Raw genomic sequence first — 17,849 nt, forward strand, 5'->3', positions numbered from 1 at the left:
ATTAGTAATTAGGGAATATAATCTGTACCATAGGACTTCATTATATTTTTAAAGAGTAGATTTATAATTTTAAGAAATTGAGAGCTGAACACAAAGAATGGACAGAGAAAGAATGTGGGGAACCTAAGGTGGAGGCTGTGTCAGCTTAGGGTCTATGGGACCAACTATAGGCTATTAATAGTATTCAGAGATGATTGGCTAAGAAGGAATTTGAAATGGATTATCCCCCTTGAGTAATTCTATGGGGGGGGGCAGGTGATGGTCATGGTGGTGAAAGCATAATCTTTGGTCACAAAGTCACATGGAAAAAAGTGACCAATAAGAGAATTTTGCTAGTCTGAGTCCAATTATGTTAATTACTTATAATTTGGTATTTAAAAAAATAAAAAAGAAGAGAATTCCTGTGCCAGTGTCAGTCCATTTGTTTTCCATCTCAAGCCATGGACAAAATTCCGGTATGCTATTGTCTTCCCCTGATACCTTCTCTCTTATATTTTGAACATTGCTTTCTTAGCATCTTTAGTAAAAGTTTTATTCCATGGGATAGAATTCCTAGGTGAGCTTGTGCGTGGAAATTGACCAAAGAGAGTGGAAGGGAAGACAGAGAGTCACTAGGATTAGTACTTTGATTTGTTGTCAAGGATAGGTCCCTGCAGTGAGCAAAGAGGCTGGAGAGAGGTAGGGTCAGTGATATCAGAGGAGCCATTTCAAGTTAGGGAATGATGTGTCTGTCTTGTGAAGATACATGGCATTGGTTAGGAAATTGAACCTCCACATTTACTTCTAGTAGGCAGCTTGAAGGTCACTGGGTTTGCTTCCACATGACAGTGTGTTACAGCCACTTGTGCAGTGTGTTGCAAGTACTTTGTTATTTAACTAGATAAAACATTGATGTTGTGAATGATCTTTTCCTCATAAATTAAGAAGACTCAGAGTTATCCTTAGAACATCAGTCTTTATCATAAACAGATATGCTTTCTTGATAGAACAATAGCAGCCATACATAATTTTTGAAAAATTGCCCAAAGTTCTGGATTGCAACTATTATACAAGGAAAACACACACAACCCTTGAAATGCCCATGGGAATATGTGGCATATAGGAATGTCATTGATTATGTGCAGAAGTGGAACGAGGCTGAGAAACTCATCTAGTCCAACAAAGACCAGTTCTTCAGCTAAATATTTACCTTTTAAATGCAACACATCATTTAATACAGCAAATAGATAAATCAGCTATAATGTTTCAAAGATGTTCTTTGAGACAGAAGTGAGAAAAAAATGGAGAGGGAGTTGTACCAGCAATTGAAAGACGGTTTAAGCAATTGATATTCTTTTTTACTATAGAATTATATAATGAACATTGTCCATTAGTAATTCTTGGTTATGGTAGAGCAATAATATATTCTGGCTTTGAATAGTAAAATTGGAAGACAAAAAAGCACTTTCAATTTGGATTTGTAATGTATTTTGTATTTTGAGATGAATATGGCTGATTTTCACGCTCTGGAAGTCACTTCAGGAAGCCTCATGAAATCTGGCTCAAGTTACCTGAGGCTCCCTACACCTCCTCTGTTTCTCTTAACCTTGGGAGTAGAACTTTCCCTCAAACTGATGAATGTTTACTTTCTTCCCTGAAGTCAGAAAAGTGCTTATCACAGTGGGTTCAAAGGACTACATATAAAGTAAAGGAACAAGTTAAGGTATTAAATATTAAGAAAGCAAATTTAGCATATTAGAAACCATTTAAAGGTGAGTTTCTTTTTTTTTCTTTTCAGCTGCTAAGGTTTGTTTTTTTTAATGCAATTTTATTGAGATATAATCACATAGCATACAATCATTCAAAGTGTATAGTGAGTAGTTCACAGTATCGTCATATAGTTGTGCTTTCAGCACCACAATCAAACTTTGAACATTTTCATTACTTCAAAAAATAAAAAGAAAATTAAAATAAAGAAGAACATCCAAAACAACCCATTCCCATCTTCCCCCATTGTTCATTTACTTTTTAAAATACAGTTTAATGAGATATAGTCACACACCCTACAGTCATCCACAGTGTACAATTATTCACAGCACCATCATACAATTGTGCGTTCATCACCAGAATCGATTTTTGAACCTTTTTAAAGGTGAGTTTCTTGAGACGTCTACTTGTGGAAATGTGGATTATTAATTCCATTTTTTAGTACCCAAAGACATAAGTTATCAAGATGAACTGTGATCAGACTATATTTATAACTTATTTGAAGATACTTGTGAAGAATTTAAAAGCTAAAGAAAGTATTTTAAAATCTGATTTAAACATAGTATCCTTCTATTGTAAAATAAATGGAAAACATAGAACATAGCAAGAATAAAATACCACCCCAGAGTTCCACCATTAACAAAAAAATTTGATAGTTGCTACATCTCCTTTCTTTCTAATTTTAATATTTGCAACCAGAGATGACTATAACAAATTAATTATTTTTTCCGCCTGTGTAGGTTTTAGATACTTGTACAATGAGAATGAATCTAAATTCACCAGCCAGATGTCTTTATGATTTGTATGGCAGAAAAATTGAAGATTTTTCAAAAGGTAAGTGGCAAAGACTTTGTAAGCTATGTGATATTCTTTTGAAAAGTGTTTAAATAATTTCATTATATTTTATACATCTTAAAGGAAAACAAATGTTATAAAACAATTGAATTATAATGTAGATAATTATGATATTCTTATGCAAAGGGAGATCATGAAAGAACATTAAGGTTTTAAGACTCATTTCAACATAAGCTTAGATTTCAAAAATATTGATGTATATTTTTACCATAGTAAACAATAACTAAATAAAAAATGATAAATGTTAATAATTTAGTAGCCAGCTTCTATGTAATATATGTATCAAAAGAGAAAAATGAGAAATTGTGCTGCTTTATGTGAAGATGCATATTTTTAAAATGTTTTGTTCAATTTCTAGAGGGCTATTTAAAGGTTACAGTGTGTGTAAAAAGAATTGTATTGTATATCTTTGTCAAAAGATGAGAGTTCCATTTAATATCCCTAAAGGCACTGATTTGCTAATCTCTGATGGTAAAAATGCCATGAATTTCACATTTGTGAGTTTGAATGTGATACTGAGATGGCCCTATCATTTCATCTAGACCTTGACTCCAAGCCTAAGGAGGGCAGAGATGTTAAATTGCACACCTTTAACTGCAAGGTAGTCCAGGCAACTAAGTGATTTGGGAATATGGTTATACTATGTATTACCATTTGTTTCCAGTTTCCTTTATTGTACTGTATAAATCATCATTAATTAAAACTTACTGTGTAATCACTGTGGCATTGGTATTTATTGTTTATAAGTCTTAAAAATTTTTGGCTAAGGATTATGTATGTATGCATACATTGAGAAAGTAAATTTACTTTTCTTGATCATTTTTAAAATTTGTATTAGATATGATAATTTTTCGTTTCATTAGTTTTCATCTGAAGATTTCATAGCTCTTGCAGACATCTATCCATTACCTAGGAATTAGATAAAGTCATTTAGCTAAGACATGCATGACAGGAAATCCTTTCTTATAGTCTTGTTTTTCAGGGAGGTACTATTAATAAAGTTATTTACTTCCTTTCTTGCATTTTTGTCTTTCCCCACCCTTCTCTATTGCACTTTTTAACATTTTCTTTATGATCAACTATTTTTATAATCACTTTTAAACTTGTGTTAATAAAAGTATTATCAACACATTTTCTTACAACATTATCTAGCTTTGAATTATTTCTAGCTCAGCTGTATTAAAAATTTAGATTTGATTTAACAGCTAGAATTGAAACAATAAAGAATCCTGGTTAACATTAAAGATTTTTATTTTGAAAGTTTATATTTTCCCTCTCCACTATGGCATAATAGAATTACTTATCAAAACAGAAAAGCAGTGACTATGAGGTGTGATACTTCATGGATGCCAGAGGCATGTGGATTCATACCTCATGCTTCACGTGTTCCAGAAGTGTGCATTTTAATGCATGCCTTTGCGCTGTCTTTTTGCAAACTTGTAAAAGCTTATGCCAGCTGAAATTAGCCTATGAAACTACTAACATGTGGAAGCATAGCAAGTTCACTGGACTTAAAATACTTAAAGAAGCTAATCCTGTTGGAGGAACTTCCAGTCTGTAGCACCCTCGTCACTAACATTAGGGTTTTGCATTTCTTTTTCTATGTTAGTACGATTTTGTGCATCAAACGATAGAGATCCCCAAACTTACGATGAATAGTCTTCTGAACTTCAACTTGGGAAAGGTCATATGTTATGTGAAAATTATCTTTTAATTTAAATAAATGCTGATATGCTGATTTGATATGATTTGCTTTTTTTTTTTTTTTTTTTTTTTTTGGAGGAGAAAAGAATTTGTTTACGATCTTGCAAGATGGGGCATCCAGCCAAACACGCGGAAGGCTGGCGCGCCAGAGGAAGAGAATGGCGATGTTTAAATCTCCTACTCCTAATTCGCAAGTCCCTCCCCTGTTTCCCCATTGACTGGGTACTACAGAGGTTACAGCCTATCCGAGAACACTAACTAATTCATCTTTTGAGATTTTAATTTGTACAGCCAATCCCAGAGAGCCAACTAGCTCATTATTGAGATTTTGAACTGATTAGCCAATGCCCCCCCCCCCAAATTTTTATTTTTTTGCTGTGAGTTCCTGCCTCTGATACTACCTCATGTCTCTTTACATCAGGCAGATTCTCTCTTCTCTTTGTCTGGGGCTTGTTTAAACTGGTTTTGCCTCCATTTCCCTTATTCCATGCTGTCTCTATGTGAAAACGAAACTTATTCCTTTCTTACAGATTCCCTCCTCTTTTTTTTTAAACACTTTTAGTTTTCACATTTTAGATTCTCAAATTTGCTAAGGGCTTTTTTTACATTCCTCATCATAGGGATCTTTCTTATTTTTGATTCTAGTGGTTTTGATGGCTTTTTGAACTAGCCTTTGAGCACACGGGATTATGTAGCACCCAGCTGTTATAAACATTTTGGCTGGAATGATAAGGAAAATTAAAATAGATGTTGCAATTCCTTTCCATTTCTCGAACCAATTTTCCAACCATTCTATGAGTGGGTTGTTAATGCTAGAATTCTTTTCTAGTTTCTGAAATAAGGCTGTTAAGCCTTGTAGGGCTTTGGTGATAGTTCCATTAGGTGCAGTATTATTGGGGATGAATGTGCGACAATTTCCCCCAACTATAGCACAGATGCCTCCTTTTTCAGCTAGCATTATGTCTAGGGCCATTCTGTTCTCCCATGCCATTCAGCTAGTGGCATCTAACTGTTCTGCTATTTTTTTTAATGGCATTCCTGGTATAGTTGATAAATTTTAGCTGATGATTGACATTTTTATTGATGGTGACCCACCAGAATAAGGATGATTTAAATTCTGCAGCTAATTGATTTCTAGCTTTAAACTCATTAGGAACTTTCTAGGGAACCCCTATACTATCTACAAACATTTTTTAATTGAAGGAACTAGGTACACTTTGTACATTTTTCTTTTCTACTTTGCCTTGGGTTGGTACTTTATTACTTTCAAATGCCAGGGTAAATGAGATAGCCAATTGAACCAGAGCACAGGTTCCTCCCCACCTTTCAGGTAGTGTTGGCCAGAGGATGCCCTTCCCACAGTACCACCAGAGGTCTGCTCGGGGTATAGTTAGGCTGGAGAAGTTGCCAGTACTATCCTTGCTCACATTCCACACCTGTGTACACAAAGCCATGGTACCAAGATTCTGGAGCCCTTCTTCCCATCTGGAGAGACAGGCAGAGTGGTTTCCGGGACCAAGGTGAGACGCTGGTATGGCTTTGACACTTCCCTCCTGGACTGGAGGGAAAAGGGAGGACAACGTACTACAACTTTCACCAGGAGTAGCATTTTGAAAGAGGAGTGTTATACATTTAAACTCCCTTTCATGCTTTTTCATCCCCAAGGGGAAGGGCATAATCTGAACAGTGGGTTGTTTGGTTGCACAAGCAAACAGTTACTGCTGTTTAGACTCTGGATGGTATGTTTGCCCCATTCTACCCAGGCATTTGTATTTCCATAACCTGTCTCTATTTCTGTGGTTTGCTTTAAGTCTTTGGCCTTAAGTATTCTAATGACCTTGGGGTCAATTTGTACTGGAGAGTTAAATTCCAGCCAAGTTTCCCTTAATGGTTTTTCCTCCAACCTGGATTAAGACCCATCCCTCATACTGTGTGGTCCACCAAGCAGTGTTCCAAGGATAACAGGGGTTAGGTGTCTCATAAGTTATACTCTCAAATGTTCGCCCCCCAACAATCTTGCTTTCTATTTGAACAGTCTGCTTACATAAATGCTTATATTCCTCTCAGTTGTTGCTGACGTTTTAGATTTTTACAGCTCATTACTTGACAAACATCAAATTGTACAGTTTGAGACTTTAAGCCTTTGACTACACTTATAACCAGCTTAGCAGAACCTGTTACTCCTTGAATATAGAACATTATGATCAGCATAAGCAATTTCATCATTAAGCTATACACAGAGCACAATGCAAACATAGGGTTTAATCCAGCCCTTTCTCCCTTCTAATATGTTCCTTTAACTGTTGCCTATTTAAAGTGATCCTTAGGGGATCTGAGGTAGGAGTCACTTTCCAGGATTCAGGTTGAGTTGCTGGATACTTATCGTCTGGTTCAGGCACCGGTCCCTTCACTCATGTGTAATGAGTCCAGCCTCTTTCTGCCGTTCGGACTGCCGTCTTAGTTGTCAGCAAGACTTAATAGGGTCCTTCCCAGATCGGTTGAAGTTTGGATTCTTTCCACGACTGGATCAGAACCCAGCTGCCAGGCTGATGTCAATGGGCAGCAAATTCAAGAGGCAGGGTCTGAGCCAGCAGTCCACGGTGCCTGAGAGATGATAAAGTAGAAGACAAGGCCAGTATATAATTCTTAAGAAAAAGATCCTTCGTGTCTAGGGAGGGGAGCTCTCCAGTCCTCCTGGGGAAAGGCAAACCAAAAACCAAAGGCCTACACCTTGTAATTGCCTAAGTACTAAATTACACATGGCTTGCACCCCTCTAATGACTCCCCTAGTGTAAAACTGCTAATACCTGCTTTAGGTACAGACACTCCTGAAGTCATGTGCATGCAGAGCAGCAAGAACTTACCAACATTTCAGGCTAGAACAATTAGACTAAAGGACAACAATAATTTACAATAACCTAAGATTAATGAACATAAAAAGGCTTACCACTCTTAAATGCTAAATTAAAATTCAGTTTTTAGTACACCTAGTTTAGTGATGCTTGAATATACGTGATTCACATATATGCATACCTTGAACATACACACAAGTTTTGCTGTTAGATGAGTAAAAACCCACTCTCCAGGGAGAGGAGGACAAGCCTTGGTGTGTAGTATTTGACAATATATGTGGTGTCTTTATTCCTATTAGACTTAATGTTAAGATAGCAACCTGGCATTACCAAATGGAGACCTGGGAAGAGATATGAACCATTCACTGTTCTAAGTTTGTTTAATTCAGCTTTAGTGAACCTTAAACCCTTTTATAGGAACATTTACTTGCACTTTGAGTATGGACCTTTTGCTTTTGCCCAAAATATATCAGAAAAATTATTCTGCTTTTTACAAGAATACACAGTCTCATATATCTGGAATACAGACACATATAACTTATATACACACTCATAACCATACGAAACAGACATACATTCCCATTTACAAGCATGTATAGCCAATACACTACTGTTACACATACATAGAAAACTTTTACACAGTTTTTCTCACCTTTTTTTTTTTCATTTTTCACACTATTGTGAAACTGCACACAATTGCCCAGCTTTAGAGTACACACAAACTAGTATACGCTATAAAGACACAAAGAAATAGCTTCAGTTTACTATAGATGAGTACACAGGAAATTTTTGCCAAGCTTTAAATTACACACTGACAAACTTTCACAGTTTGAAAGACTCCTATGTAATTATATTACATGCTTTTATTACATACAAATACAACTATCCCACATTCCTGTGTAAACATACAACTTAAACTCCCATTAGATTCATGAAGTTTTAACTCTCAGAATGCATCGAAATACAGTCCTAAAAAATGTGCATATAACTTTCTATATACCCTGATACACACATTAAGGGACTTTAAATGTAGCTTCCACATGCCTTAGACTTAATTACACAGCACACTAAAATATGTAAATGTATTTATTAATACCTGTTTAGCCCCACATAAGTATATGAATAGAGAATCACACAAACCCCATGCTACAAATTTCCTTCCTCCTTTTTTTTTTTTTTTTTAAACTGCTCCAATTACTTCTCTATCTCACTTTTGTCTGGCTTGTTGATTCTCTGAGTATTTCCTCTAATGGCTTATTCAGCCATTCATCGATTTTTGGATCTTCTCTGAATATTAGGCTAAAATTCCTTTATATAACTGACCTTTTAAAGTCTGAGTTATTAACAGAATGACATTGTATTCTTGGGGCTTGAGGGAGTGGGAGTCCAACCCTTTTTAGAGGCTTTTGTGGCAGCCCTTTTCTTTTCAAAGTCTGGGGTGATGTTGGGGAGATTACCTTTTTGGCCCCACCCTTCTTAAACATCGGGGTGCCACCCAGACTCTGCCTCTTTGGGGTAAAGGCTCTACCTTCTCTGAACAGTGGGGTGGCGGCCAGGCTTTTCCCATTCCCCTGGGAATGTGCTCCACCCTCTGGGTCCTGAGGCGGCAAAACTTTTCTAGAGCATTGAGGCGGAAGGCCCACCCTCAACCCCCAGGGCAAACTCACCCTTTTCATGCATGTGGGCCACTCCACTCTCCCAGCCTGAGACCACTTGACTTCAGACCTCAACTTTCATCGTTCTTTGGGGATATGGGTACAGCCAATTTTATTTTAGGTGGATGCAGTCTCTCTCTTTCTCTCATAGCCGCCCTCTTTCCCATTTCCCTTTCTTCTCCCAAGAAAGGGATATTTACATAAACCAGAGTTTAAGAATCAAGTTAATTGTTATTCAGCTAGCCTTGCTAGGCTTTTTATTAATGATTCTTACCTTTCTTTCTTTAAGAGCCTTTAGAAACAGAAACTTTTGGAAATCTCTCCATTTTTTTTTTTTTCTTAACTTTTGGTGGGTTGTAATTACTGGAGCAGTCAGCATTAACTGGCTCTCCAATTGCCTGGGGGCATAGACTGCTTCCACCAAAACCCCAGGCTTTAATGGTTCCCGCCCCAGTGGGGGAGGGGAAACCATAAGGTGGGGGAATGCTTATCCCAGGTTTTAGTTTCTTTTTTCCCTGCAGCCACCACATGGCACAGTTCAATTCTGCCTTGGAAAAAGGTTTATTTTTATTAACATGACACACGAGGTCAGCACAAAGCCAACTCTTATCTGCCTTATATTTTGGCCAGAATATATTTGGCAGCAAAATGACTTTTTTTTTTTTTTTTTTTTTGTGTAAACATAACAATAATATTTGATCATTTTCTTTTACCCTTTCCCTTGGTCCAATTACTTTTAGCCCAATGTTTTAACATGTTTCCCAATGGATTATTTAGAGGAATGTTCCCCGGGGACCCTAAAGGTACCCCCTTCCCTTTATTCCCAGCCGGCTGACTGCCTCTATTCCCCATTCTGAGTCTTGCCTGAGCATCTTTCCCTTAGGATCAGCTCTAGGCTCATCATAATGTCCCCATTCTGAGTCTTGTTTGGGCATCTTTCCCTCAGGATCAGCCCCAGACTTTCAGAATGCTTTAACCACCAAGGTAATATAATATTTCTTTCCTTACCTTGGTCCGTGCACGGAGTTGCCTGGTTAACCAGAGGCAGGCCTTTTCTTTTTCCCCCTTTTCTCATCCACAACCGGCAGATCCAAGCATCTGGTCTCGGGCCCTTTAGCTGCCGGAGATGGGCCCCCAATGGCGGAGTCCGAGACCGCTCAATCAGCGGGGCGCGCCTTCCCTTTGTCCACCTCGGGGGTCCCCCTCCGAAGCTTTGGATCCCGGACGAGCCCCCAAGTTGTCGGAAATAAAGTGGTACCTGTAAGGGAATAAACGCTCTCTCGGTTCTGGAGGAGAAAAGAATTTGTTTACGATCTTGCAAGATGGGGCGTCCAGCCAAACACACGGAAGGCTGGCGCGCCATGATTTGCTTTTTAAAACTGCTTTCTAACAGATTAGAAGTAGTTTAATGGTCTCTAGTGCTAAGATCATAGCAATTACTTTTTATTTATAAGCATGGATCAGAAATATCAAGGACTAAAATTAGCAGGAAATCATTTTTCTCCTATCTGATGCTTCCTTTTTGAATTAGAAATACTTTCAAATTTCTCAAATTGCTATGAGAAATGAACACTATGAAGACTTTTTTTTATACCCATGGAACCATCACCAAAATCAACGTACTAAATGTATCTACCAAACCCAAAGAAATGAAAACTTGAAAAACATCAAGTTTTCATAAGGTAAAACTACTTTTACCCTACCAAGTCTAGTAAAACCTTAAAAAAAAAAAAATCATATATACAAAGTACTTGTGTTTTTATGTTTGTAAACCAGAGATTTTAACAAAGACTTTTAATTGTTATATGTGGAAAGGTTCTTTCATCATAGCTCCTACTCTTCCAGAGTAGAAGACAACTAATAGATACCACAGTGCTATATGTGGTCAACATGCTGCTAGAAGAGGCATTTCTGCTACAACACAATATATGCATGAAAAATGCCTTCTGCAAAATCAGACCCACCAACATATCAGGGTTTATGGGGAAAATGGGGTTCGGCATAGACCATTCAAAATCTATGAAACGTTATAACCAGAGTACTAACTAAAATAATTATTAACTTGGAAGATAAGGTGAACTGCCTGGACAGGCATCTCAAAGTGCTGCCTCAGGGAATATTAAAACTGCACAAAAACAATGCATAAGACAAATGAAAGTGGAAGTTTGAGTCAGTGGGGCTTCCATTAAGGAAGGTACAAGGAGAAGTGAAACTCCTACAATCAGAATCATGCAAGACCAGGAGTGCACCTTTCTGGGGAGGGAACCCCAGTGCAGTAGCAAAATTAAGTCTTTTTTCTTTCCTGCTAAAGGATAAAATTCTACTCCTAATCTTCTGACTTCCTGTGGCTAGGAAAAAGCATATATTCACCAACCAAACTTTCACATCATATTATCATTCCCCAATTGACTAATCATGTATTAGTTACTTGCTATTATAGAAGTACTTAGTAGCAGAATAGGTGTGTATATGTGAGATTTTGAAGGAGCTGTTTACTAACACCCTCATTTCCCATGACAGTCCTCAACTTTTTGTTCTCTTATTTGACTTAATTATTACATTATGATGAATGAGAGGAGTCACTCTACCTCTTGAGGAAAGAGAACAGCAGTTTCTCAGGACTTTTCATGAAGCTGCTAATCCAAAAATCAAGCCCTGCTCCTTTGTGGATCTTTCTAGATCTTGGTGAACAGTGTAAGAGTTACCCAAAGGCTCTGAGATGAGTTAGAACAAAAGATTAATTAAATTGACTCCAAGGCCATGCTATGAAACACTGAACTTCCACTTCCTGTTCTAGTTTCTAACCCAAATTATGCCCGGCAACACTGTCCAAAATAGTTATAAATTCTCCAACGAAGTCTTCAGAGATCTGCAATGAGATGAAATGACAGGATTACATATTTCAACCATAAAATTCTACAGATGTCTCCTGAATTTTCATGTTAACTCTTGCTCAATATCAAATTTTTATGGAGAAATTACAATTCAAAGATAAAGTCCAAAAGAAATTTTAAGTCCTTAAGAACTGACTTCCAAAATCAAATCATTTTACCTTGTGAGTTAAAATCCCCCCAGAAGTATAAACTGTTAAAGTCCAAAGAAATTAAAGTCCTCCTAGGTTTTATTCTTCCCAATATCAGCCAGATGGCTCCTGTATGCCTAGTTTGAGCTGAAATATTTCCATCAACTACTTTCTGGGCACCTGGAATGGGTGTCATTCCTCAGGACCTCAGAAGTTGAATTAGGTCTACACCAACTCTTTCACGTGCCCTATTTCCAACTGTGCCAAAAAAATTATCATGCTGGCCCCACACCCAACACACTAAGAACAGAAGCCAATCCAAGCAAACTTGGGCATTCCAATCAAAATGATATTCCTAGGACTCCATATTTGGCATGATCCAGACCCATGTAACTGTTATCAAAGACCATAGCAGACACTAAGTGAAAGAGGGCAAAGAAGAGAAAATATTCTTTGTGTTAGTCTTTTTAACATGGCAGTTGTACACAGTTGATCAGGGTCCATGACCTGTGACATAACTCTTTGGTAAGCAATCTTCCATTAAGGTGTTAGTTATGGTATTATATATTTACCTCATCTTGAAGGGAAGGAAGATCATCCAGTACACACTGTCTCCTTTCTCAGATGCTGTATAGCATAGCGGTTAAGTGCTCTGATTTTGGAGCCTGAGTTCAGATTCCAGTTATGCCACTTAATGTATGACCTTGGGCAAGTTACTTAACTTCTCTGGGAAGCAGTTTCCCCATCTTACAGTTGGGGATTATAGTATTTACCTAAGTGGGTTGTTGTAAGGATTAAGTGAATTATATCTAAAGTCCTTAGAACGACTGTCTGACACCAGGCAAGCATTTTATAACATTAGCTATCATCATTATTGTTCATAATATTACTATTATTCTCAAAGAGGGTACCAAGAGAGTGTTGCATTCTTGCAACATTTGGAAATTTGCACTGATGGCAGCCCCAGTCATAAAATCTTATTTCAAGAACTGTTCTTTCCTTTTAAAAAATTGTTCCAACATCATAATGTTCTTTTCCCTCTGAGTCCCTTGTTTCTGGACTCCATGCTAAACTGAGGGTGAGCCCTGTCAAGTGGCATAGCATTCACCTTATCTTGTGAGTAGTAGCATTTTCAGTCCCAGCTCACAGTAACTGCTGGAATGGCCTCTGACTATGGAATTGTTTAAACCTAAGAAACTTACTTCATGGGCATAGTTTCCCCCTCATCTGCACTTTGGTTCCAATTGGAGAATAACTTTCAGTGGATTTCCTAGCAGAAGCTGCTGTTCATATTTCTGAGGATCATGCTATTAGGAGTCCCGTGAGGACCAACAGACCTGCCATGTTCTCCTAAACACATGGTCTTTTGCTTGGCACCTCTTTTCCTGCAGTAATTAGTGTTTGTCTCAGATTTGCCTCTACTATGCTCCTGTTCGTTTTAGAAAGACTCAGCTTAGTTTGCAATTCTCACTTGCTTTGGAAAGTTCTGTTCTCTAACAGGACCGGGGCTAGCATCGTTTGCTACAGTTGAGTACCTTCCCTTCTTTTACTTTCTCTTTACTTTCTGGTCCATACTTGTGTTTTTCTAACATATTCCTCTAGATTTTTTTTTTTTCGGTGTCTCTCATGGTGAGAGATATAAGTTTCAAGTTTGTCAATAGTATCCTTTGTTCAAACCAGTCTTATCCATTTTCACCTCCCTGAGTTAAAGAATCCTACACAGGATGTATTTTCCCACAGTCTAACATCTAATTTAGATCTGGAGTCCTTGATCTATTATTGTTCTGTCTGGATCCCATGTAATATAATTTATTTTGCCTTTGCCTTCCCATAGGCAGTGTTCTAGGGACAAGTCTTCTAATTGCCTTCTGGATTTGTAATAATTTCTTTGAGTTTTTTCTCTACCTTAATTCAAGAAGATTAAGCATTCTTTTTCTAATAAAATCTGCCCACCCTTCTGTAGGTAAAATCATAGTTTGGGTTTCTGAAATTTAAAGCCATGGTCAAAATTTATATGATAAATTTTAGAGCTTACCCGGGTTGGTGGAGGTTACTTTAAAACTGTGGACAAGTCACATGAATCTAAGGGTGGCTTGTCCACAGTTCCTTTTTGGCCCTGAATGCAATTTAAAATAACATAATAAAGAATAGAATTTGAGGCAGCTGATCTAGTGCTGCCTGTCTAGGCCTGGTACTGACAATTTAAAGCTAGAACCCCACTGTACCCTGTAGCTCATGTAGAACTCAGTTTCCGTTATGCTTTAAAGTCATGTCCTGCAGATTTGTCTGAAAAACACAGAAAAGCAGCAAATATTGTTCCACTTTCCAATACCTAAACTAATCTAATCTGAGCTTCAGGCTTTCCTGTATCAGGTACAATTCATTAAGTGGTTCAAGAGTAAGTGACAGCAGTCTGCACACTAAGGTAGGCATGACCAACTGGGGATGCTAAGGCCGCCACAGCCTACCTGAGTGTATGCTAAAGTCACTTGACTCCTTAGGCTGGCATTTTCTGAAGGCCAAGACTATTGGGAAAATAATCCCTATTGTATATATATCTGATCCTTCAAGGTCAGAATTCTATGTGGCCCATGTTTATAAAATTTAAGGCCAGCCTTCCTATCCCCCAATTATAGGCCACATCAGTAAAAAACTAACTACAAACTTTTAAAAGTCAGCTAAATGACCCAATATAAGCTGCTAGACACCACCCACCAAGGTAAAAATAAGCAAACAAACAACAAATAAGCAAACTCACATGGCTGTTGCTTATTAAGCCACCATCAAAGCCTAAATTCACCTAGTCGAGGCTCCTTCATAAGTCTTAATCATGTCATGCTATTTCCTCTCCAAAAATCACTTCTTATGTATTTCTCAGGATTGCTGACCCCTGCCTTAGGTGTTGGGAAGATTAAGTAATCCTCTAGTTCCCCTCTAAACATAGTTCCAGAATTTCATACTCAAAGAAGGAGCTACTGGTCACTGGATAATTTCCAGTGTCTTTGGAAGTAATGCATGAATAACTTGGTTGGGGGAGTTATGCACAGCCAGCAAAATTCCCTCTATGAAGAAGAGAAGGTGGGTTACTTTCATTTTATGTATTAGAAATATCGTTTAAACATTATAAAATGAATATTTGATTATCAATTATTTTCTTCAAAACTTAAAATAACAGAGGTATGTGTATGTATTTGAGCTAATGTTTGGATTTATGAAAAAATATTAAAATAATATTTAAGAATTTCAACACAATTTGAAGTAGAATTCTATTTTTATCAAAATATAGTCTTTAGTCTATACATATTAACATTTTCCACACAATCTCTATCAAGAATTTATCCAAGCAGACAATAAAGAGATGAAAATAACTGTTCAAGCCCAGACCGAGTTCATGCAAAGCCCGGGCTGGTGCTACTGCAAGACTGGAAAAGCATGCCAGGCACAGAAGTAGACATAGATTTATTGGAACTTACGAACAGGAGAGATTCTCTGGTGGCGGCCAGTCCAGAGGGTTAGCACTCTTCAAGGGAGGAAGACATTCCATATAGTATGAGGACATTGGGTCTCTACTATAATCATTAAAGGGGCCTGAAACCTGATATTTTACTAAGATTAGTGTTTAAGCCTAAAATACAATCAATGCTGTTTTTACATCCATGGTTACCTTCCTTCCCCTCCTTGGAGATTGTTTACTTTCTTGACCTTTGTACTTGACTAAAGCACATGTGTTATGGGTTGTTTACAAGGGGTCCCAGGCCCTGGGCTGCCACAGTAACTGTATTTATTGTGTACCTGCTATGCATATCTAATTCAATCTAATTTGATCTAATTTGATGCTCTCAATTGCCCTAAGGGTAGTTATTAGTTTACTTAACTCATGAGAGTGTTGAGGCTTAGAGAGATTGAGTAATTTGCCTAAGGTTATGTAATGAACAAATTTCATAGTGAAGATTTGAAACTATCTATCTGACTTCAAAGCTTATGCATGTTCTTTCTCCTTGAGATTTAAAATAACATAATGGTTTAAGAATATAGACTCTAGAACCTGAGTAGCTTGGGGTATATCCAAGCTCTGACCCTCAATAGCTGTGTGCCTTTTGGCAACTGAGTTAACCTCTCTGTACTAAAGTTTGCTCATCTGTGAAGTGGGAGTAATAGTAGTTCCTACCTCATAAGGTGGTTGAAAATATTAGTTAATTCATTAAAGTACTTAGAACAGTGCCTGATACATAGCATAAGCTAAATAAATATTGGCATAGTAGATTGATTGCATTAATGGCTGCCATTCTTCACTCCTTCCTGGATCCACAGCCTTTGCTTTATAACCTTCTAACGAGCTCTCAGTCTGACTCTGGGCTTAGAAATGTGACTTGCTTTGGCCAATGGGATGCAAGCAAATGCTTGAAAGGTGCTTGTTCATTTACCTGTGTTCTTGCCCTCTACCATCATTACCAGTGACATGAAGGATAAAAGACAAGTAGAGCAGAAGTGATTTGTTCCAGTTGTCCCAGCCAAAGTCATCCTAAATCATCTGATAGTCAGCTTATTCCAAGACATGTGAGAAAACCTAGCCAAGATCAGCAGAACTACCCAGCTAATTTGCAGACTCATGAGCTAAACAAATGCTTATTGTTTTCAGCCACTGAGTTTTGAGATGGTTTGTTATGTAGCATTATTGGGACAATAAATGTCTAATACAGTTAGTTGTTAGTACTTAACAAATATTATCACATAATCTTTATTCACTAGTTAGGTAGAAAACTTCTGTTCCTAAATCTTAAAGCTTTATATTGCCAAAGAGTAATCTTCCTAAACTATCTCTTAAAATTTTGTTTTGTGGTTGTTTTTTTTTGCTCAAACACTTTACATATTAGGACAAACTCCACACTCTGAATCTTGATATTCAAGAACCTTCATTATATGATCCTACTCTGCCCATCCAACATAATCACCCACAACTCACAACTCCCCAACATGGAACTTTTGCTGTAGCTAGATCAGTCTCTTCGATGTTCCTGACAGTGGAGTGTCTCATGCAGTGCCCAACTTTCTTACCTTTGCTGGATATTATTTTATGCCCACTTGGAATAATCTTTCCATTCTTCTCAGTCAATTCAAAGATCAGCCATTGGTATCACAGGATGTATTTTATTATTTTCTGGTAATGAATTACTCCAGAATTCTCAGTGACTTACACAGAAATTTATTTTTCACTCATGCTACATTTCCGTTGTTTGTTGACTGCACCTGTACTTGCATATGTCCAAGCAAGTCACATGAATTCTCCCAAATTCTATAGAGTGGAGATGCATAAACCTTCCACAGGAAAGAGCATTGTAAGTCAGGCTATATGTGACATTAAAAATGTAGGAAGTCTAATTTTCCTTCAGAGAGGGGCAGCAAATATTTTGAACAGTAATGGAATACATTACAAGATCCTTTACCCAAAATCCATGTTAGTTATTTATTGCTGTGTAACAAATTACCCTTTAACTTTAAAGAAGAATTTTGTCTTATACTTAAGAAAAAATTTCTTAATACCCACTGCTTCAGTTTCCTTGGCTGCTCAAGAGAAAAAGCCCAGATCAAGTTATTATCAAGGCAATGCTTTCTCCCTGAAGACTGTGGCATTCTGCGGCTGGCTGCTGGTGTCCTTGGTCCTTAGCTTATCACATGGCAGCATCTCCTGGTCTTTCCCTTCTCTTTTGGGTTCCGTTGAAGTTCAGATTCTGGCTGCTCCCTCTGTGGCTTTCTCTCCCTATGTCTAAATTTTATTCTGCTTATAAAAGACTATAGTAATAGGATTAAGATCTATCCTGATTGAGTGGGCCATACCTTAACGGAAGTAACCTCATCAAAAACAATACTTACAATGTGTTCACACCTACAGGAATGGGTTAAGTTTAAGAACATATTTTTCTGGGGTACATACAGCTCCAAATCACCATACCTACCATGATTCTGGGCATATAGTAAACCTACAAAAATTAATATTCAGGGGTACAATTGTTAAGC

At 37.5% G+C, this 17,849-nt stretch overlaps 1 protein-coding gene across 1 annotated transcript in view; it reads left to right on the top strand.

Moving 5' to 3' along the window:
* DCDC1 (doublecortin domain containing 1) overlaps positions 1-17,849 on the top strand; it is a 632,177-nt gene that overhangs the window by 65,507 nt on the left and 548,821 nt on the right. Inside the window, 1 exon segment of the mRNA XM_037839043.1 lies at positions 2,487-2,580. Within this exon segment, the coding sequence (XP_037694971.1) occupies positions 2,487-2,580 (94 nt within the window).

Source organism: Choloepus didactylus, chromosome 6, assembly GCF_015220235.1.
Source record: "Choloepus didactylus isolate mChoDid1 chromosome 6, mChoDid1.pri, whole genome shotgun sequence".
NCBI classification, from domain to species: domain Eukaryota; kingdom Metazoa; phylum Chordata; class Mammalia; order Pilosa; family Megalonychidae; genus Choloepus; species Choloepus didactylus.